A 23,415-nucleotide genomic window follows, 5' to 3' on the forward strand; every position below is an offset into this window, starting at 1 on the left:
TAAATATCGGGTAACCACCTTGGTTGCCCGATGTTTACCTTGGTTACAGCTTACCGCAGGCTGCCAGAAGCCGGCTCCTGCTCCCTACTCGCTTCATTTCGTCGCTCTCTCGCTGTCACACACAGCGATCTGTGCGTCACAGCGGGAGAGCGACGACCAAAAAATGAAGCTGGACATTCAGCAACGAGCGGCGACCTCACAGCAGGGGCCAGCTCGTTGCTGGATGTCACACACAGCGACAGCGACGGGACGTCGCTGCAACGTCACAGAAAATGGTGACGTAGCAGCGTTGTCGTTGTCGCTGTGTGTGACACCACCTTTAGCAGTCAGTGTCCCACTCCCTGCCAGCCCCGCGGCGTGAGAAGCTGCTGATTCTGCGGACAGACACTGACATTGCAGTGCGGGCAGCTGCGGGGCTGGCAGGGAGCGGGACACAGACTGCACATCATCCCCGCGGCTGCACGCACTGCAGGGTGAGAAGCAGCTTATACTGCAAAGGGGGGCAAACACTGACACGCTGCAGTGCGGGAATCCGTGGGGCTGGCGTGGGACACAGACTGATGCACACACACAGGTGACCCATGATGACACAGACAGCGCGCACGGGGGAGGGGGGGGGGGGGGAGACAGTTCCCAGGGCGTCAGGCAGTACACATGATAAAGCGCTGGGGACACAGCGCTGACAGTGTATCTGACAGCAAGTGAATTAGCTGGAATTCAGGGCGCATGTAGCTGGGCACAGGAGGCGGGGGAGGGAGACTACGGAGTGTGTGGGAGGTTGTGGGCAGAGTACGGGGTGCAGGGGAATGTGTGGGAGGGTGCAGGGAACGGGGGCGGTTACTTCACGCACTGTACCCGCCCAGCAGGGAGGCGACATGCTGTTCCAGATTTGCATGTCAACATGGCCCTGCCCATGTAGACATGAAATGACCGGAAGCAGCAAAATCGCGGCAGGAGCGGTCACATGACCACTCTGAGCCGGGGGAGAGGGGCTGACAGCAGGGCAGGTAAGTGGTCTCTATCTACTTACCTGCCCCAATGTAGCCCAATAGTGTAATAATGAAAAAAAGTCAAAAGAAGCCGGATAACCCCTTTAATGCTTCAAAAGCCAATAAGATGGAAGTTCTATCTTTGAGATAGCCGTGTATTCGAGGAATGAGGGGCTGAAGGTGCAGGTCAACCCACATATTAAGGCCATCATTTAAAGAATCGATTACTGATATATTATTGGATGTAGTCCAGAAGCAGGATGGTTATGCAGATTATGGTATAATAAATCACCATCTTGGTACCTGTGCTTGCAGAAATAATGCTAAAAACGAAAAGATGGAATATATCATTATTGAAAAAAATGAACATAGCAGTAACAAAAGCATATTTAAATACGGTGATAAACTGCAAACGAGGACACAGGTTACATGCGGTCAGTGGGGGATTACAGCAACTTGCTACAAACTGCATACGTTACAGTGCTGCTGGCAGACATAACAATCTAATATATAAAGCTGTGTCTGTGTCCGCGTCCGCTAAAGGAATCCGCACCATTGCAATTACAATCACGAAATATTGCACAGACGCCTCATGTGACAAACGGAACGTCATAGACTATGTTTTGAGATGAAAATTTAACCCTGCACTTTAGTTTCTCTCCAAAAAGCCTACCTCCAGTAGAGTCAATGGAGCTGCAAGTCACAGGTTATTATTAGCAGCTCTGATTGGTTGCTATAGGAACGAAAGACCTTCATAGAATAAGAAGCTTATGTGTGAGGTAATGCATCAGTGGAGAAGGATAGAGTTGGACAGACAGAGACCCAGGGAAAGAGACAGTCAGACGGGGCACGAGAGTCACACAGAGATAGTTACTATCCCGGGCAACGCCTGGGTACAAAAGCTAGTAGAACAATATATATCAAAATAATGCCAGACATGTAGGAACAAAGGCAATCTCTAAAGTGGCATACCATGAAACTGCAGATAGGAGGAATGAGGTAAGGAGAGAGCCTGTAGGAGAGAAGGTGTAGCATTAACATACTGTCCACAGAGGATGCTGGGCATTAGACTGAATGCACGTGTAAAACAATCCGCTCTGTGAGTGTGCTCGTAAACCAAGTTACTTGTCGTCTAGCAAAGCAAAATATTGGAAACTCCGACAATTTGTTCCACAACTTGTAGCAATGTCCTATCCTTGTCCCCTATTCTGCCATTCCACACATACACACGCACACACACATTATGCTCACCTATCCTCCGTTCCCTTGGCGGCCTCTTCCCTGGTTCTTGTAGTCCGCAGGTATGTGTATCCGGTAACCGATGCAGGACCTGCCACTGTCAGCGCTTCAGCAGCTGACGTCATACTCATGAGCAGCCTGCCTCTATTTGGTCAGTCAACGCGCTGCCTTTGGGAAGAACTGACAGTGGCAGCTCCTGACTTGCATCGGTCGCTGTGCTTACCGTATCCACATATCTGCAGACTATAAGAACCAGGGAAGATGCTGCCGAGGGAACAGAGGGTAGGTGAGCATAATGTGTGTGCGTGTTTGTGCTGACTGCAAGAGCGGGTCATAGCGCGGTGAAAGTACGGAACCGAAAGTGTGTGCGGTGAGTATTTGCTCATACAGCAAAGCATTGCTTGTGAACAGAGCTACAAATTTACAGCAAGCTTTGATCCTCTAGCGAAATACTCGCACAACAAGTTACTCGTAAACCGAGGTTCCACTGTATAGAGTGCAAAATACCTGCAAAAAGCGTCAACCGGAAGCAGGACAGGGTCCTAGGGGTCAGTACTGGTGGCGAATACAGCAGCATTGGTATAGCATGGCAGCTATAATAAAAAAGCATTCATTTGATCCCGTTTGTTTTCATGTTATCCTTTTGAGTGCTGGTGTTAATCTCCTCCTTATACAGTCCCTTTTTCTTTAAGCACCTGATCTATGACTGTTGAGCCAAGCCCTATCCTATCCCTTGTGATTGAAAGCAGTCAGACATGCTGGCACTCTGGTTGCAGTCAGACGTCCCCCCAGCCTATCAGACGCCGGTGGGCGGGGAAAGCAGTGCATAGTAGAATGAACTGCTTCTAACACCATTTTTAAGCGCTCGATTGTAGTCCCCATACACTTATAAGGGGACCGGCATCTGGCCAGATATCTGTGATCAATTCAGGGCCAGAAACTGGGTACTTTTTTTGTTTTGGGTTTTTTATTAACCTGGTTAGACCCACCGACCCAAGTACGCCCATCACTATTTTTTACTTAAAAAATAAATAAATAAATAAATAACCTATGAGGCAAAAAACGTGCAAGGTGCATTCTTTGACCAGAAAGTGTTTTTGCCTAACATTTTGTCGTTTTTCATTTTCTAGTTTTTTTGTTTTGTTTGTTTTTTTTTGGCTTTTTTGTTGCTTTTTGGGTTACTAGGGATGAGCGAATGTATTTGCCACTATTCAGTATCCAACGGATAATTGGGTATTCGAGGTATTCGCTATCCGACGGCTAATATGGTATTCGCTTCGATATTTTAATTTCTGACTTCCTGGTGCCTTTTTCCAGCCAATGAACACATTTGATGTTGCTTGCCCTCACTGTAATGCCACAGCCATCTTTGTTGTGGTGTTACTGTGATTGGCTTGGCTGCACAGTGTCATAGGGGCTATGTAAGGCTGCCGCCGTATTGTGCACGCATTCATTCCTGAGCTGGCGGTGTAGATATACTGTATTGTGCGGGAGAGCGTTTCTACAGCCAGCTAATAGTCCTTCGAAGGGCTGAAGATATATTTAGCATTAGCTGCTAGCGGCTGTGTAAATCGTAGAACCAGGTATAGGGACAATGCAGTGCTTTGTTTGATATAACGTTCCTGCTGCAAAATCCAAAATAGTCCTTTTAAGGGCTGAAGAATAGTGTGCATTAGGTGCGAACAGGTGAAGAAATCGCAGAAATAGCTATAGTGTCAGTGGTAGTGCATTGCTTTTTTCGGTGAGATCCGTTTCTGTTTTAAACCGCCAAAAACAAAAAAAAATCCTCTTAGTGCTGAATACGGTCTGTTACTGCAGTGTGTAATATAGGGAGAGCTTTTTCACAGGCAGGGGAAGATTAACGCTGTCCTGACATCTGCTACTAATAAGCAACAATCCCGGCACTGCTACATCCCTTGTGTGTGTTCTACTAGGAATAGGTATTACAACTTCCTAAAAAAAAAAAAAGTCCCAAAATTGACTACTGGTTCAGGTGTAGTGCCTGTCAGCCACCATCTCAATTCATACCAGCACAGTTGTGTTCTTGTGTTGGCTTCATAGCGTACATAAACTCCATAGTACCTTACTGCTAAAAAAAATAGTGTAGGTTTTTTTTTAAAAAAAAAAAATTGCTGTCACAGCCTGTAGTTCTGCCTGAAGCTAACTACCATAATATATAGCATCCTGGTGGTGGCTTCATATCTTACAGAACTTAGATAGTGGCCTGCTGCAACTGACAGTGTCAGTATTCCAAAATTTTAATTAATACTCGGTGTCAGTGGCTCTATTTCTGCCTGAAGGCCAATACCTTACTAGCAGCAACCTAGCATACTGGTGGCGGCTTCATATCTTGCAGAACCTACATAGTGTCCTGCTCTTACTAAAACAGTGTCGGTGTTACCAAATTTTTAATTAATACTCAAAGTTAGTGCCTCTACTGCCTGAAGCAAAATACTGTTATGCTACTTTCACACATCCGGATTTTTGCTCTGCGGCACAATACGGCGTTCTGCAGAAAAACCGCAACCAGCTTTTGTAACGCCGGTTGCGTTTTTTTTTTGCATAGACTTACATTACTGCCGTATTGTGCCGCAGGGGCTTGCGTTCGGTCCGGTTTTTGCCGCATGCGGCAGATTTAGCCGATGCCGCGGCCGGATCGGACGTTCCCTGCAACGTTTTTTGCTCCGGCAAAAAACACCGCATCGCGCCGCATCCGGCCGCTGCGGCGCATTTTTCAATGCATACCTATGGAGGCCGGATGCGGCACGATGCGGAAAAAAACGCATCCGGTCGCCGCATGCGGTTTTTTCCACTGCGCATGCTCAGTAGCATGCCGCAACCGGAAAAAAACGGACGGGCCGCATGTAAAAACTTATGCAACGGATGCGGTGTTTTCGCCGCATCCGTTGCATAGTTTTCACAGCCGGATTGAGCCGCAGTGCTCAAACCGGATGTGTGAAAGTAGCCTTATAGCAGCAAGCTAACATCCTGGTGGTGGGGTCTTCAGAGCTTACAGAACCTACATAGTGCCCTGCTCTTACTAAAACACAGTCTGAGTGCCAAAAACCAATACTAAAATGAAAGTGGTGTCAAACCCTGATTTTCTTTTAGGCTATGTGCGCACGTTGCGTACAGTTAACTGCAGAAATTTCTGCAGCGATCTGAAGAGCACATGTGCGCTTTAAATCGCTGCAGAAATGTCCGTAGTGAAAGCCGATTCCATGCGCTCTGCCTGCAGCTCCTCCCATAGACAGAGCAGGAGCTGCCGGCAAAGCGCACGGAAGAAGTGACATGTCACTTCTTTTTGCGCAGCGCTTCAGCAGTAGCCGAAGCGCTGCGCTCTAAAACGCCACGTGCGCACGGCCCCTGCACAATCTCCATAGACTGTGCAGGGGACGCAGGACGCATGCAGTTACGCTGCGCTACAAAGCGCAGCGTAACTGCATGTATTTACGCAACGTGCGCACATAGCCTTAGGGCTGAAAGACATTCACAACATCTTTGTCGACTCCTCCAAGTGGTACTTTGTCCAATAAACGTACCTTGCGGTTTTTAGGCTTACAGAAACTGCTATCGTGGGAAACTAACACAAGTTTAACAACCCAGCATCAGTTTCGTTCCACTGCCTGTACAAAAGGGTCCTGTTACAGTATTCACCTTCAAATAATCAAACCAAAAAAAATGGGAAAAAGAGGCGGTAAGGGCCGTGGACGAGGTGGTAGTGACAGTGGTGGTCGCCCAAGCAGTGTGACCGAGCCAAAGAAAAAGGTTCCCGCTTTATCGACCTCTGCCTTCCTATCCCAATTTTCTTGTCCACGTGGGAAACAACTCTTGCGCCCTGACCAGTGCGAACAGGTAACGAGTTGGCTAGCAGAAAATACCTCCAGTTACTTGTCGCGTAGCAAATCCCAAGGGTCCAAACAGAGAGACTGGAGTAGCCCAGAGGCTGGCCCAACAAATCCTCAGCCTGATCCTCCTTCCTCACATCGGTATTCTAAGGAAACATGACCCCAAAGCAGGTTACTCTGAGGAACTGTTTACGGGACCCTTTGACCTTTCTTGCCTCTCACCACGCAACACCACCAACGCAGTGATGCACAGATCTTTGAGCACCCAAGGCCAGAAGAAAGCCATGTTGTTGGCCGTGACATGCTGGGCAATCGGGTGGAAGTGTTGGAGGATGATGAGACAGTTGCCCTCAGGTCAGCCTGAAACCTCCATTCCCGAAGATGTTGACCTTCAGGAATTTGAAGACGACCTGGTCGTTGATGAGGTGATAAATCCAACATGGACGGGTGGCATGGATTGCGGGTAGCAGCAGTGCAGAGGAGTATGTGCCCATAGTCCGCAAAAGGGCTGTAAGAGTGTTTCGACCACTGCCAGAGATCAATCAACACTGCACATGGCGGCACTACCACCTGTGGCATGTGAGTCCAAGTACCATCGGTACTCTGTGCCTAGCCACCACTATTTTTCACGTTGTGCCGTCCCTACTCTCCACAATCACGTGTCTGTAAACATCAAACTGGCTCTCACCAACAGCATAAGAAGGAAGGTCCACTTAACCACAGACACGTGGACAAGCGGAAGTGGACAGGGACGCTACATCTCACTGACTGCACACTGGGTGAACCTGGTGGCGATGGTACAGTGTCTGAGCCGGCAACCTACCATATAATTCCCACACCCAGAATAGCGGGCCCCACTTCAATCACAGTTTCAGTAGTCTCTTACACAGCAGCAACTACCTCCTCCTACTCTTCATCTGGCTCCTGTGCATCCTCCTCAACATCCGTCGGTGTCCAAACGTCAACATCATTCCCCAGGGGGGATCTTTGCAGCACTACCTCGGCTAAGTGGCAACACGCTCTACTGAAGCTCATCTGTATCGTTGACAAATCGCACATGGCACCTGAGCTTTTGAAAGCAATAACTGAGCAGACAGAGGAGTGGCTTGCGCCGTTGGACCTTCGTCCAGGGCTGGTACTGTGCGATAATGGTCGTAATCTGGTGGCTGCTTTAAAGCACGTGTGTTCCTTGTATGGCCCACGTTGTAAATTTAGCAGTTCAGCACTTTCTGGAAAAAAAAATACCCTGGGATACCAGACCTACTTACCAAGGTTTGACGTATTAGCGCCCTTTTTTGCAAGTCATCTCCCTCTTTACTGGCCTGTCAGTGCTGTGGCAGCGCTCACTTGCCTCGTCTCAGACTAATGTGACCTCCCTATGAGATGGAATTCAACATATCATATGTTTGCCAGGATCCATGAGCAGCAGAGGGCAGTATACAAATTCCAGCTGTAACATGCCCGTCAGACGCAGCTGCCAGACATAAGTACTGCAGAGTGGGTGTGGATTGCAGACATTTGTCAGGTCCTAGAGAATTTTGATTGCTGTACCAACATTGTGAGCAGTGATGATGCTCTTATCAGCATTACCATTCCACTGATTTGTTTATTGAAACGCTCACTGGATGGTTTGACTGACCAAAGTGTTCATGCATCCGAGTTGTCTGTGGATCCAGATCCAGACTTCACAATAGTTTCTAATAATCCACACAACATCGGCCAACAAGCTCAGGCCACCTTTGAGGATGAGGAGGATGATAAAGAACAGGGATGCTTTGAAGTTGGTAACCAAGGGATTGACAACCCAAGCTTCAGGGCTGTCCAGCATGGTCGGCCTGAGGAGGAGCAGGAGGAGGGAGAGAGAGACTGAAGAGGAGAGGAGGTTTAGGGAGACAGAATGTATTTTTAGCAGTGACACACAAGTTTCCAGTTTGGAGTTTGGGACACATGGCACAGTTCATGTCACACTGCCTTTCTCATGACGGTCGGCTAGTCCACATTTTGCAAGACTCATATATGTGATAACTAGGGAATAACAAAATACATGCACATAGACTATCCCTATAAAACTTAAATACTTTTAGTAATCACGGTGTGGTTAAGTGATTTAATAAAGTGCACAGGATAGATTGCTAGCCCTCAATAGCTGCACCTATCTGTGCACTGCCTTACAGCAGGGGTTGGCAACCTAAAAATGCGATGTGGCACCCCCACTCCGCGACGACTTTCCCTGCTGCCCCTGAAGTCCCTGCCGGAAAAAAGGTGCAGTGCCTAAGATAAGTGCAACAAATAAATTGGGGTGGCAGGTGGACAGTAGGGAGGGAGGAAAATTCAAAAACTTATCTCATTGATATGAATAAAATAGTAATTTCAAGCCTCAACGCGTTTCTCCCAGAAGTGGGTTCCTAAGGAGGCCAATAGTAAACTACAATGGTGGTTCAGAAAAACCCTCTGTAGCCTGATGGCTGATTTCAAAGAGGGGTTTTAAGTGATTTAATAAAGTATTTAAGTTTTTTTATAGGGATAGTCTCTGCATGTAGTCCACATTTTGGCAGACAACAAATACTGGTTATGTACCTTCCTTGACCCATGCTACAAAAAGACAAATTCGTTTCGCTACTTGTCGAGGCAAATAAGGATTGTACTACGGAAACATTCAAGAGGGCTGTAGTGGAACTGTTGATGAAACGATTACCCTCAGATCATGCTGGCGTCAGAGGTAGCGTGTCATCTCACAGAACAGGATTACAAGAGAGGGCTACGCATAGTAGGAGCAACACAGGCGGGGGATTAATGTGCCAAAACTGGTCCATTTTCCACAAACCGTCAACTCTGAACCAGATACCGGTTGGGGGAACTATGACAAGGAGGGAACACTTAAGTAAGATGGTAAGGGACTATGTAGGTGATCGTATCAGCGTGCTTTTCGAGGCTACTGTTCCCTTTAACTATTGGGTTTCCAAGCTCAACACTTGGCCAGACCTCGCCTTATACGCTTTGGAAGTTGGAAGTGCTAGCTCCCTGCTGTGAGTGTGTTGTCTGAGCATGTTTTCAGCTCAGCGGGGTCAATAATAACAGATACTCGCACACGACTATCCATGGAAAGTGCAGACAGTTTGACGATGATCAAAATGAACCATAGATGGATTGTCCCAGAGTATCTCAGGCCGCCTGTTAACAAAATCAAATAATAACTGTAGCCCCAAAATTTGTATTTAAGTTCAAATAAGTTCCATTCTTTCTCATTCAAGACTATTTTGTCTTCTATCATCTAATGAGACCGCATGACTAATCTAACTTATGCTGCTGTGATGTAATGGTTTGGCCCAATCGCCCAGTGCAATATTTTTCAAGCCTTTGTACATTATGCACTGGCACAATCACTGAGGCTACACTGTCTTTAACAATTGGTCAGGCAGTCTCTGTGTTCTTTATTGATGCTGTGCTCCACGGTGTGTTACACATGGTCCCCTGTGGAATCAAAATTTTTTTTTAGCTCATTGGTATGTTATGCCCTGTTGCTTATCCTACCAAGTTTTTAAAAAAAGCTGTTGGAGTACTTTCTGATGCTTTGCTACATGGTGCCTGAACCATCACACCCTAGGTGAACTGAATGTATTAGGCTATGTGCACACGTTGCTTTTTTTTCAGCGCGGAAAAAAACGCACCCTCTGGCAGAGGGGAGAATTGTAAACAATGCTTTTTGAGAAAAAGGCATGGAAAACGCATGCGTTTTTCATGGGTTTTTCATGCGGTTATTTTAGGTGCGTTTTTTAAGACTTGTCAGTGTTAATAAAGTTGGTTGAACACAGACCTTTGGAAAAAAAACCTGTGATGTAATTTCCTGCTCCACATTCTGTTTGGATAAATGGGAGGGCTTGGAATGGAAGGAGCACCATTTGAATTTTGGAAAAGTTGAAATAAACTTCGCGCACCGAGCCCCTTGGGCACCTATACGTCAGAAAACCCCCACAAGTGACCCCATTTTGGAATCTGAACCCCTCAAGGATTTTATTCAGGAGTATATTAAGCATTTTGAATCCACAGCTACTTCACCCAAAATGTTGCTGTAGCAACAATATTCTCACTTTTAGGCCCGTTTCACACGTCAGTGAAAAACACTGACGTTTTTCACTGGCGTGTAAAACATGCACATGTCCCTCCGTGTGCCGTGAATCACTGCACACATGGGTTGTCTAAGTGCAATCCGGGCTCCGTTCTCCGTGGCCCGTGATTGCACTTAGAGATTAACTCACCTGTGCCCGCTCCCGCTCTCCATGGTGCTGATCGCTCCCGCGGTGCAGCATCCGGCTGGCGCTGACCCCCGCAGCAGCTGCTTCCGGGTCGGCTGTGTCGCACATCATGAATATGCGCGACAATAATGAGCCAGCTCAGAAGCAGCAGGGAGAACGGGCTGCAGAGGACATCGCTGGACGCCGGGTGAGTTAAAATGATTTTTATTTTAAAAGCACGTTTTTTTTCTGGCACGTGTTTCACGGACCACACCACTGCGTGGTCCGTGGGACATCAGTGATGCCAGAAAAAAATGGACATGTCTCCGTGCGGCAATCGCGCACACGCGGGTACGCCGCACGGAGACACGTGCAGTGAAAAATCACTGACGTGTGAGCAGACCCATTCATTACAATGGGTCTGCGTATGTCAGTGATCCTGGTACGTTTAAAAAAAAAAGCACAAACGTACCAGAATCACTGACGTGTGAAAGAGGCCTAAGGCTATGTGGCCATGATCCAGCGACACGGCGTCTAGTACACAGTGTCAGCCTTCCTGCAGAGATGTGAGTGTTGTCCACGGGAGAACGCAGCTGCCCATGCCCACGATTTGGGTTCAGGATGCTGTGGACTTTAGCTCTATGCTACCTGCAGAGAACACTCTCGTCTCCGCAGCATAAAATGACATGCTGAGGCTCGGGAAGCTGCGCCACCGGTCAGTTTATGCTGCGGAGAAAAGAAGCACAGTGGGCATGGGATCTCCAAAAATCCTTCCACTGTGCTTCTACTGCACAACGCAGCGTTATGGACGCAGGGAAAACACTCAGCGCCCATAACGCTGCAAACCCTGATTGTGGGCACACAACCTAAAAAGTGTCAATGGATGAATGGATGTCAAATATATATAACGTCCCACCCCCGCCTGCATATTCTAAGCTGGCACCTTTAGTACCTTTCATGTGGCACTAAAGGGTGCCTAGCTTAGTATTTATCCAATAAAAAAAAAAAAAAAAAATGGCGTGGGGTCCCCCCTATTTTTGATAGCCAGTCAAGGTAAAGCAGACAGCTGTAGCCTGCAAACCACAGCTGGCAGCTTCATCTTGGCTGGTGATCAATTTGGAGGGCTCCCCAGGCTTTTTTTTTTTTTTATTTATAAAGAATTAAAAAAAAAATAACGTGGGGTCCCGCCAAATTAGATCACCAGCCAAGGTGAAGCTGACAGCTGGGGTATGGTATTCTCAGGGTGGGAAGAGCCATGGATATTGGACTCTTCCCAGCCTAAAAATAGCAGGCCGCAGCCGCCCCAGAAGTGGCGCATCCATTAGATGCGCCAATCTTGGCGCTTCGCCCCCAACTCATCCCGCGCCATGGTGCGTTGGCAAACGGGGTAATAAATGGGGTTGATACCAGATGTGTAATGTCACCTGCCATCAAGCCCAGCAATTAGTGATGTCACGGCGTCTATTAGATACCCGACATAACTAATTGACAGTAAACAAAAGCAAAAAAAATGACAAAAAAATTTTTATTAGAAAAAACACTCCCCAAATCATTCCCTTGTTCTCCAATTTAATCAAAAAATTTGAAAAAAAATGGGTCCGCAGAAATCCATATGGACGTCCCACGTCGCCTCTGGACCTTCTAGAATATGGGGGCACGTTCAGGGAATGTATCCCCCATTTTCTAGGAGGGCAGACCCTCCTCTTGAGGAGAGTGGGTGCCAAAAATCTGCACCCACTCTCCCCGGGTCACAGCTGCAGAGTGCCGAGCAGCCAGCACAGCTCACACTGAACACAGTGCTGGCTGTCAGCTGCTCTGCTCATGTGACCGGCCGGCGTCTGCTGTGAAGGAGGAGGGGGCCACGGGGGATCAGCGCTGCGACCGGACAGGTAAGGGGGAATACCGGGGGAATAGGGGGTGACCGGGCAGGGCCTGGGGGGCATTTTTCTGTCGCATGTGTTATTGCACATGCGACAGAAATCATAGGAGCAGGGCGGCCGGTGCGCTACTGTGCGCGCGGCCATGTTGGATTTTCGGGAGGGGGGTCGGGGGTCGGGGCGGGCACTTTGGCGACACCGGGGGCTTTCCTGGACTTTGCCAGGAAGTGAGGTCAACAGGAAACCTCTTGACCTCACTTCCAGGTAAATGCCTGCGTTCTGGCATGCCGACAAAGCATGCGGACCGCAACAAAAAAGCAGCTCACTGCGGTGTAGCTGCGTTCTGACCCAACATCATTGATTCAATGGGGGAGAGAACGCAGCCACACCGCACAAAAGTGACATGCTGCTTTTCTTTCCGCACCGATTTTTGGCATCCAAAACGCTGCGTTTAGAAACGCAGCGTGTGCACTGATTTTTCGGCTCTCTCATACACTTTGCTGGGAAAGCTGAAAGCATGCAATTTGCCACTGAAACGCTGCAGTTCTAAACGCAGCGTTTCCGCGGTAAAAAACGCAACGTGTGCACATAGCCTTAAACTCCTTGGCATGTTATGCTCTGTTGCAAATCCTACCAATTTTTTTAAAAAAAGCTGTTGAGAGCTATTGGGAGTACCTTGTGTTGCTGTGCTCCATGGTATCTGAACCATTTCCCCCTGGGGAAACTGATTATTTTTTAAAACCTCGGTGTTAGCTAGTGGAATAAAGCCTGAGAACCAGAGTGAAACAACTGCCACTTCCACGGTGCTGCATGCTTCACAAACTGCGGTCTAGGAAGCAGGCGATGATGCCTCCTGCTCCCAACCTACTTTTGGTCAGATGCAATCATCGACATCAGCTTCGATGTCCCACCGTGGCGTTAATTTGTCCATAAAACATAATTACTGAATCATTTGAATAGAATTTGAATAGAGGGCCACTTTAGCCGGCGGTGTTTCGTGGAGGAGGAAGGCAAGGCCAACACCAAAATGGCCACATTGGCAATAGCACTGTGTAAAGTGTTCGTACGTATTCCAACTTTCACACTAATGATATAGGGGACACAGAAAACTTCAAATAACTGTCATCCTTCTGCAATGTATGTTACAGGGCCCACCTGAGAGCCCTAAGAAGTCTTGAGATTTGAGGACACCAGTGGCCCTTTCTACATTTGAATAAAGGGCCACTGGAGCCGGTGGTGTTGGTGGAAGAGGAGGGCAAGGTCAACATCCCAAAAGGCACATTGTAGCTAACCTTTTAAAGTGCTGTCAAATGTCTCCCAAAAAAGGTGCGAGACAGACACCAATATAATGTATAAGTTACAGCCCTTTCTAATCGAAAAAGAAGGAAAAATGTAAAAAATGAAACGTGTGAACATATTCTAAAGTGTTTTTTTTTTGTTTTTTTTTGTGAGGTCGGGGCTTGATTTGACGTTTTATTAGTGATTAGGCACTAGAAACTGTTTCTTAGCAATTTCCCCTCTTTTAGTTTTGTTTGAGAGCTGTTTTGGTGACTACGTAAACGCCGCGTGCTGCTCTGAGCACGTTATTCAAAGACACCAGAAATACAGTGAGGCACCCTCTACAGGCTGTGCCCATACTGTTTCAGCCTTTTCCCATCCAGTTCAGCCTTTTCCTCAGTCACACAGGTCACCGACAGGTCCAACGTAAAATTATTCTGGTTTCCCATAGACTTACATTAAGGGTCGAATATTCGCGAATATTTCCCCAGTTTCGACTAAAGATAGCCATTATTCTGTTTTGTACTGTCTAGCTTATTTTTTTTCTCTTTTTTCTTTGCTTAGGTCGTGGAATTAATGGAAAGCCATTGGTCCTTCAGTACTGGTGAGTATTAAATGGGTTGGACACTTTAACTTTTTTATGCGCATGGGACGTGATTTTGTGGCATTTACTAGTTCATAAGTATTACATGTTCTCGATAAGTAAAAATGATATTACTGTGAAAAAGAACTATCCATACCGGTAAAATGTCACTTTTATTTTACATAATTAAAAACGCTGTGTGCTATACACACAGGAAACATGGCTTACCTATGCATTTTAGCGTTTAGCCTTCGTCAAGGTAATGGATTTGTAGAGTGACTGACAGGTCTGTGCGATGTCTTCACTGATACATATGCTCGAAGTTTGGAGAGCTGACTTTCCCTCACCCTTTTTCTATTAATGTTCTCTTCCTGTACTTGTTCTACTTTCCTCCTTGACTCTACAGGTCTGCTGTTCTCAAAATGTCTCTTGATAAAGGTACATGTAGCCTCGCCTGGCCGTCAGCTACCTCGCTGAGACATATTTATCAGACTAAATGGTCAAGAACTGTGATGACACCAACTAAGTGGTGTAAGAATAACAAAAAGATCCCTCCATACATTACATAATGCTGCTCCAGTGAGATGGAGATATATTGAGTATATATAACATACGCACAATAAGAATGAAACAATGAGATAGATATACCTTAAATAACATGGATTTTTGATACCTTATTGCAAAATATTTAATGCTCATGCTAGATCATGATATGTGAAAGGATATGTAAAAGGGGGGGAGGGTTGACAATATCGTTTGGAAGCCCATATAGCATTTGAGAGACAAGGGAGGAAGTTTGATATAAGAATTAGTGTATCTTAATTATGTATAGAGCTAGAGATCTTACAAGTGCATGGAGAGTAATTTCTTATAGTTATCACAGTACATAATCCATAAATCAGAGCATAAGAAGATCTTTGATTAGGGAAATTTTGGGAAAGTCCCAAGTAAAGATACAATATACAGTAGATATTAAACTAATGGAAAAGTACCTTTCACTGTAATCTATTACTTAATGACACGGTAACCTGGGTTATTCTGTGATATCCACACAAAGAAAACTTTGTCATGTATTACACAGCTTTATCAGTATCAGGAGATAAAGTGTACTTAAAGAATGAAATATATGAAGTACCATTCCTGAAAGTGGCTACAATGGGTGCATGATCCGCCTCCAGATGCCAGCGACCCCCACCCCCAGTTCCACCTTATATTTTCATGGATTATGTATGTTGATTACGATGTGTACTGATTCTCTACCTTACTTATAGATGACGTAATGGTACTAGAGATGTTATATGATCTCATTAAGATGCACTAATTGTTATAGCCTTCTTCCCACCTCATCTCTCAATATGATATATGGGCTTCCAAACAATATTTCCAGAATACCCCCTCTTCTTTTTTTTCATGTATTTTTTCATATCTTAATCTATGATTTATATATTTTATGTAATAAAGTATTAAACTTTTTTTTTTTATCATTAAGAGTGTGCGCTTTCTGCATCTTCATGGTGACCACAAAGATGCATGTTTTTGGCCCCAAAAAAAATGCACCCGCCGCAAAAACGCATCCAAAAAACGCATGCGTTTCTGACACTTTTTATGCTGCATTTTGTCCAATGCGTTTAAGTGAAATATATTTCCTAGAGGGCTCAAACTCTGGTAAAACACAAAGAATTGACATGCTGCATCTTTGTGGTCACAAAAAAAACTGCAACGTGCGCACAGAAAAACTGAAATCTGGTAACTTTGCTGGGGAAGTAAATGCATGCAGTTTTGAGACCAAAACTGCACCCAAAAAAATGCAGCGTGTGCATGAGGCCTTACTATAGCTCTGTTTCCGTCTTAGATTTTGTAATAAGTGGTTGTTTATTTTAAGATTTTCACGTTTTGTTTGCATTGTTTAATCATTTAAAATTTGGAGGGGCAGTAGGACAGGTCTATCACATCCTCCTCTTTACTGCCATTCTGAGATCAGGAGTGCTGTACAATCTGTGAGGAAGGCTCCACTAACCAGCACAGAAAGAGGACTAGAAAACTTAAATTTGTAAGTGCCGCAAAATCACATCCCTAACAAACTTGTTAAAATAAATAACCTTTTTGGATTTATCATTTAACTATGTAAGTCCGCATTTTTAATATCTGCAAATAAGACTATTGTGTACTTGTGTGAATGCGCTGTTTGTGTTATAAAACCTTAATGGTAAGTCTTGATGTCACAATACTGTTTGTTCTAATGGAGCATGTCACTTTTCATTAGGACATGAAAACACCGTTGTCTTCACCCTAGGGTCACAATCCATGAGCTCCATCTTACCCTGCTTATTCCCTGCTGTTATAAGACAAGGCAACAACAGAGTGGCTCTGTGGACTGTTTACAAGCCATGGCAATGGGAGTAAATAAGGCGTTTAACAAAGTGAGACAGCTCCCTCTGTCACTGACTGCTCTGCAATGCAACCACGTGATGCATATGGATTGTTATGGCACCATCTGCCTGTCACTGAAAGACTGGTGATGCACATATGTAGTACAGTGTATTACATATGCATGCTCACTTGTGGAGCTAATAAATATTGTAGAAGAAAATTGAAAAAAAAACTTAATTTGAAAAATTAGATTTTTCAGGGAATGTGTGATAATGGGATCAGAAAATGACCTATGTCACTTTTGCTTTGAGTGAAAGATGGTGCCCGGACTTCCTGGCACTTGAGTCCTTTGTTCATGGTATCTTAGACCATTGGCCAGATACTCCAGGATTTATGCTTCCTGAGCCCTAGAATTGCATCACACTGCATCACTTTGACAGTGTGACTTTCTTGCCAGTCTGCCTCATTTCTTTGGAGAGTTTCCCAAATTCCCTTCCTCATATGATATCTCGGTCCATGTTGCCATCTCCACATTATCCTATTGTTTTTAGTTTACAATACTTAATTGGCTATGTTGGAGAATGCTAGCAGTGGTTACATCTTTTCACTTCCTATGGGAGCGGTACTCAGGTCCATCTCAGTCGAGTGTTAAATCAGGTCATTAAGCTGTTTTATGTTGCGTTGTCTGGATCACAAGGGCATTTTGAGATTTTATCTCTCTGGTGTCTCAAGAAGCCTACCTACTGCACTAGTTTCCCCCAGTAGGTGACTGGTCAGAGTGGACATATGTTGCTTTCTACATTCCAGTGGAAACTTGGTCTTTCCCTTCAGGGTAGGATTCACCTTGGACTAAAGACTTGAATGCCTGATAAGCTTGAGATTCTTCAGATTGAGTCCTGAACTCCCATTCTTCAATGCAGATTCCCCCAGGCACCACCCGTGGCATCCAGACAGACATCTTGCAACTGTCTTCATTTGTACCCAATTTATTGGTCATTTAATTTATTTGCAGGACTGTTAGGTCTTCAGTTTTGGAATTCTTTAGGCCTTTCAGATTAGTTGTGCCCAAATAGAATTAGGAACCAAGGAGAAGTCAGTTTTCTACCACTAATTTTAGAAATCCTCTAGTTCTTGGGTGAGAATCTACTGCTAAATTTTCCTCTTGAATTTTTGCATGATTGTCTTGATCCAGGGTTTACTCCAAAGGGCCATGTTTCTGCCTTGATTATGCTGGTCCAGCGGAATTTGACTTGTAGGCCATGGGTCAGGACTGCCTGTCCAAGCAATGTGAACGCAGAGACCACTGTATTAACCCCCCTGAATTTGAAGGCCCTCCACCTGACCTTGGAAGCACTTCATTCCTCCGTTGTACCAATCGAAGAGTTTATTTTTCTCTATTGGTCATGCCCATCAGGCGAGGCTCTAAAGTCTGTCTCTCTTTTCCAGGACAGAGTGGTCTAAAATTTGGCTCCCACCTTTTGTCGTAGCATAATTCTCTGGCTTTTCCTTTTAATGAGGAGATTGCTCTTTTTTAGGTACTTTGCCTCTGATTTCGCTGAGAGGTTCTTGCTTAGTCTAATATAGTCGGAGCTGTGCAACTCTACCGGTCTTTCATAGCTCAATTATCACTTTCGGTTGCCTTGTGGGTCATCCCAGTATGCTCTGCCAGAGGTTAGACTGCCTCTAGGGCTATCATTGGTTTTGATTTGCCAATGCGGAAGGTTGGGCTTAACTGAGGCGCCCCAGTCGCGGCTCAGCTTCCCTCCCAACCCCCCCTTCCTTCCACAGGGTAGAAGTGTCTTGGAACTTAAGCTTCCAGGCGTCTGTTCTTCTATTCAATAGGGCTACTACTTAATCTTCTATGCACATTGTTGAAGAGCACCTACCATTGCATCTATGAATTCAGTTCGCTGAAGAAGTTACAAGCAGCTGTTGCTCGGATTGTAACCTGAGAGATTGCTATACTTCCTTCTGTAGTGCTGGTCTTAGTTTTCCTACCCCAGGGACAGCTTTAGAATCTCCCATGCTTCCTGTGTCCCCCAATGAAGCGACAGAGAAATAAAGATTTTTGGTATTCACCTTAAAATATTTCTCGCAGCCTTTATTGTGGGACACAACCCCATTCCTTGTTTCTTTTGGGTAGTCTGGATTTTTCTCTCCTATTGCTTTCTCACTAACTGAATAATTAGGTGTTTGCTATCCAGGTGTTGTCTTGTGGGGAGGAGTTTTTTTTTTCCTTCTTCTTGTTCTGTGTCTCCCCAATGAAGACTACAAGAGAAATCTTACGGTGAGTACCAAAAAAATTTTTATTTACCCCCACACACTGAACACTGCAAAAAAAATAAATAAAATATATATATAAAATACATAATATATAATTAAAATTATCTCTGGAGGTGGAGTTATCTTCCAGCCAGCATCCTCACCATAGCCTGGAAGAGCTCAATTTTCTAAAGTGATAGATGATTGATCCACAACAAGGCTTCTAATATGGGGGTCGTGTCGCGGTAGCACTCCCGGCTGCTGCGGTTAGCCGGCGGTAATCCCTACACGTCTGCTGATTTTGAACAACAGACGTGGGGATAATGAGATCTACCCGTGCCTGCTTGCCACTTAGATTGCACTGTCAAAATGTTACAGTGCAATATAAATGGCTACGGGGAAGATGGCGCCTTTTCCTGCCGCCATAGGAGTCCTCTTGACGCGATCACGGGGAGCCGATGGTTGTCAGGATAGCTCAGGGTCATGTGAGAGGACCCCTGGAGCAGCCATGAAGTACTTCCTATAAAAGCAGTCAGAGCGGCTGGTCTTAAAAGAACAGTGCATTTTTGCTCATCAGAGCTGTGCAACCCTGATCAACAAATGCACAAGCGATCAGACTGTAGATCCATACACTCCCCTAGGGGGATTAGTAAAATAAATGTAAAAAAAATAAATAAAAACAACCTAAAAGTTCAAAATACCCCCTCCCATTTGCCCTATTGAAAATAACAGTTAAAAAAAAATATCGGCATATTGCACATAGAAATGTCTGATCTATCAAAATATAAAATCACTTAATCTGATGGGTACAAGACATGGCAAGAAAAGAAAATTTCCAAACACCAAAATTACATGTTTTGGTCGCTGCAAATTTTTTTTTAAAATGCCATAACAAGTGATCAAAACGCATTAGCCACACAAAAATGGGATAAGTAGATGTCAGCTCAAGATGGAAAAAAAAATAATCACTGAGCCCAGATCTCGAAAAATGAGAACACTACAGGTCTCGGAAAATGGTACCAAAAGCGTTATTCTTTCTTCAGCGCTCTATTGGGAGACCCAGACGATTGGGGTATAGCTACTGCCCTCCGGAGGCCACACAAAGCACTACACTAAAAAGTGCAAGGCCCCTCCCCTTCTGGCTATACCCCCCCGTGGTATCACTGGTTCTCCAGTTTTCAAGCTTTGTGCGAAGGAGGTCAGACATCCACGCATAGCTCCACAGATTTTAGTCAGCAGTAGCTGCTGACTATTTCGGATGGAAGAAAAGAGGGCCCATATAGGGCCCCCAGCATGCTCCCTTCTCACCCGTGGATGGTGTTGTAAGGTTGAGGTACCTATTGCTGGTACAGGGGCTGGAGCCCCACATGCTGTTTTCCTTCCACATCCCCTTGTAGGGCTCTGTGGAAGTGGGATCCTGCCGGCCTCTAAGCTCTGACGCCGGGCTCCATCCACAGACCCAGTTGAACCTGATGGATATGGAGCAGGAGTACAATCAGGGACATGGCCCTGCATCATACAGGTACTCTGTGTCCCCGGCAGGCACAGACACACTCCGGGCTGGCTGGGTGTTGTAGTGCGCCGGGGACCGTAACGATTGAGTTGGTGTTCCTGCAGTTTACTGGGGGACTTTTGTGTTGTGGGAACGCAGCGCCGACCCCCACTGGACCGGCGGCGCTGCTGTGACTTGTAGTGCACCGGGGACACGCCGACCGCGCTTTTACGGCGGCGGCGTTTATAAATCCAGTCCCCGGCTTTTGCGGCCTAGCTCCGCTTCGTTCCCGCCCCCACCCTGTCAATCAGGGTAGGGGAGAGACGCTGTTTCGCAGCAGCGACGAGGGCTGGAGCCTGATTTACATGCTCCAGCCCTCTCACTAGGCACAGAGGGAAGCAGGCTTCCCGCTCTTGGCCAGGAACGCCCAGGGCCCGCCCCCCCTCCTCTCCCAGGACGCCGGCAGCCATTACATGCAGTCTGGCTGGAGGAGGGACGCAAGGCTCTGGGAGACCTGGACTAGGGGGCTTTTGGCGACCACACACCCGCTCTTAAGCGGGCGGTAAGCGGCATTTCAGCTGGCCCCTCTAGTGCCTCAGTGTGTATTGGTGTACTGTGTCACCAGATATATATATTTATTTATTTCTTGCACTGTGAGGTCGCTTCCTGGCTGGATACCCCAGATCGCTCTGAGGAGGCAGCAACATGTCATCCACAAAACGCAAGGCTGCCAAGGCTAGGGCTGTGTACACTGCGTGTGCTGCATGTGGGGCTGCTCTACCAGCAGGTTCCAAAGACCCCCATTGTGTGCAATGCTCAGATCCGGTGCTGCTTCGCCAGCCGGAGTCCGGAGGGGTAGTGACCCAGGCTGAGACGCTTGTAAGTCCTGCCCCGGTGTCAGGGACAGACTTTGCAGTTTTTGCTGATGGAATGTCTGTGACTATGGCAAAAATCCTTGAAACTTTGCAATCCATGACTGGGGCTCAGTCTATGGACACGGCGAGGTCTCTGTCCTCTAATCCCCCTCAGTTGGAATTAATCCAGACTGCAAGGGGGTCCCCGGCTTCCCAGGCTGAGTATTATGACTCAGATGATAGCCCCAGCCACCCTAAGCGAGCTCGCTGGGAAAGACCCTCAACGTCATCACACTGCTCAGGGTCTCAGCGCAATCAGTCGCCCTGTGATGCGTCTGAAGAGAGTGATCAGGAGTCTTATCCTGGAACCCCTCTCAATCTGGATACCCCGGATGGGGACGCCATGGTAAACGAGCTTATCTCAGCCATCAATAGACTGTTGGATATTTCTCCCCCAGCTCCTTCTGCAGAGGAGGCAGCTGCAGAGCAGGAGAAGTTTCGTTTCCTCTATCCCAAGCGTAAATTGAGTGCTTTCTTGGATCACTCTGACTTCAGAGAGTCAATCCAGAAACACGACGCTCATCCAGAAAGGCGTTTCTCTAAACGTTCTAAGGATACACGTTTTCCTTTCCCCCCTGATGTGGTCAAGCGCTGGACCCAGTGTCCAAAAGTAGACCCCCCGATTTCCAAACTTGCAGCTAGATCCATAGTTGCAGTGGAGGATGGCGCTTCACTTAAGGATGCCAATGACAGACAGATGGACCTTTGGTTAAAATCTGTCTATGAAGCTATCGGCGCGTCGTTTGCTCCAGCATTCGCAGCCGTATGGGCACTCCAAGCTATTTCAGCTGGTTTAGCAAAAGTGGATGCTATCATACATCCAGCGGTGCCGCAAGTGGCGTCCCTTACCTCGCAGATGTCTGCGTTTGCGTCTTACGCTATCAATGCGGTCCTAGAATCTACCAGCCGCACCTCAATGGCGTCCGCCAATTCGGTAGTTTTGCGCAGAGCCTTGTGGTTAAAGGACTGGAAAGCAGAGGCTGGTTCCATAAAATGTTTAACCAGCTTGCCTTTATCTAGAGATAGACTGTTTGGCGAGCCATTGGCTGACATCATTAAACAGTCCAAGGGTAAAGACTCTTCCTTACCCCAGCCCAGATCAAGCAAACCTCAGCAGAAAAAATGGCAGCAGAGGTTTCAGTCCTTTCGAGGTTCGGGCAAGACACAATTCTCCTCGTCCAAAGGGACTCAGAGGACGCAAAGAGTCTCAGATTCCTGGCGGGCTCACGCACGCCCCAAGAAAGCAAATGGAGGAACCGCTTCCAAAGCGGCTACCTCATGACTTCCAGCCCCCCCCCCTCCGCATCTCCGGTCGGGGGCAGGCTCTCCCGCTTTTCCGACATTTGGATGTCACAGGTCAAAGACCGGTGGGTGACAAACATTTTGTCTCGCGGGTACAGAATCGAGTTCAGTTCTCGTCCTCCAGCTCGGTTCTTCAGAACCTCCCCACATCCAGACCGAGCAGATGCCCTGCTGCAGGCGGTGGACTCCCTAAGAGCGGAAGGAGTAGTGGTTCCTGTACCGCCTCAGGAACAAGGGCGAGGGTTTTACTCCAATCTCTTTGTGGTTCCAAAAAAGGACGGCTCGTTCCGTCCTGTTCTGGATCTAAAGCTGCTCAACAAACATGTGCACGCCAGACGGTTCCGGATGGAAACCCTCCGCTCTGTCGTTGCCTCAATGTCTCAAGGAGACTTCCTTGCCTCAATAGACATCAAAGATGCTTATCTCCACGTGCCAATTGCTACAGAACATCAACGTTTTCTACGTTTTGGGATAGGAAACGACCATCTTCAGTTCGTAGCTCTGCCATTCGGTCTGGCGACAGCCCCCCGGGCCTTCACCAAGGTCATGGCGGCGGTGGTAGCAGTCTTGCACTCTCAGGGACACTCGGTGATCCCTTACCTAGACGATCTACTTGTCAAGGCACCCTCTCAAGAGGCATGCCAACTCAGTCTACATGCTACGCTGGAGACTCTACAGACGTTCGGATGGATCATCAACTTTCCAAAGTCGAATCTGTCACAGTCGCTAACGTATCTTGGCATGGAGTTTCATACTCGAGCAGCGAGAGTGAAGCTTCCGCTGAACAAGCAGCGGTCCCTACAGACAGGGGTGCAATCCCTCCTTCAAGGCCAGTCGCACCCCTTACGGCGCCTCATGCACTTCCTCGGGAAGATGGTGGCAGCCATGGAAGCAGTTCCTTTTGCGCAGTTTCATCTGCGCCCACTTCAATGGGACATTCTCCGCCAATGGGACGGGAAGTCAACGTCCCTGGACAGGAAAGTCTCTCTTTCCCAGACGGCCAAGGACTCTCTACAATGGTGGCTCCTT

General features: G+C 46.8%; 1 protein-coding gene across 1 annotated transcript in view; it reads left to right on the forward strand.

Annotated features, from left to right (window-relative positions):
- Positions 1 to 23,415, forward strand: part of LOC142244335 (uncharacterized) — a 190,460-nt gene that overhangs the window by 90,975 nt on the left and 76,070 nt on the right. The window contains exon 8 of the mRNA XM_075316541.1: positions 14,028 to 14,067. Coding sequence (XP_075172656.1) covers positions 14,028 to 14,067 — 40 coding nt within the window. The remainder of the gene's footprint in view (positions 1 to 14,027; positions 14,068 to 23,415) is intronic.

The sequence above is a fragment of the Anomaloglossus baeobatrachus genome, chromosome 6 (assembly GCF_048569485.1).
Source record: "Anomaloglossus baeobatrachus isolate aAnoBae1 chromosome 6, aAnoBae1.hap1, whole genome shotgun sequence".
In the NCBI taxonomy this organism is placed as follows: domain Eukaryota; kingdom Metazoa; phylum Chordata; class Amphibia; order Anura; family Aromobatidae; genus Anomaloglossus; species Anomaloglossus baeobatrachus.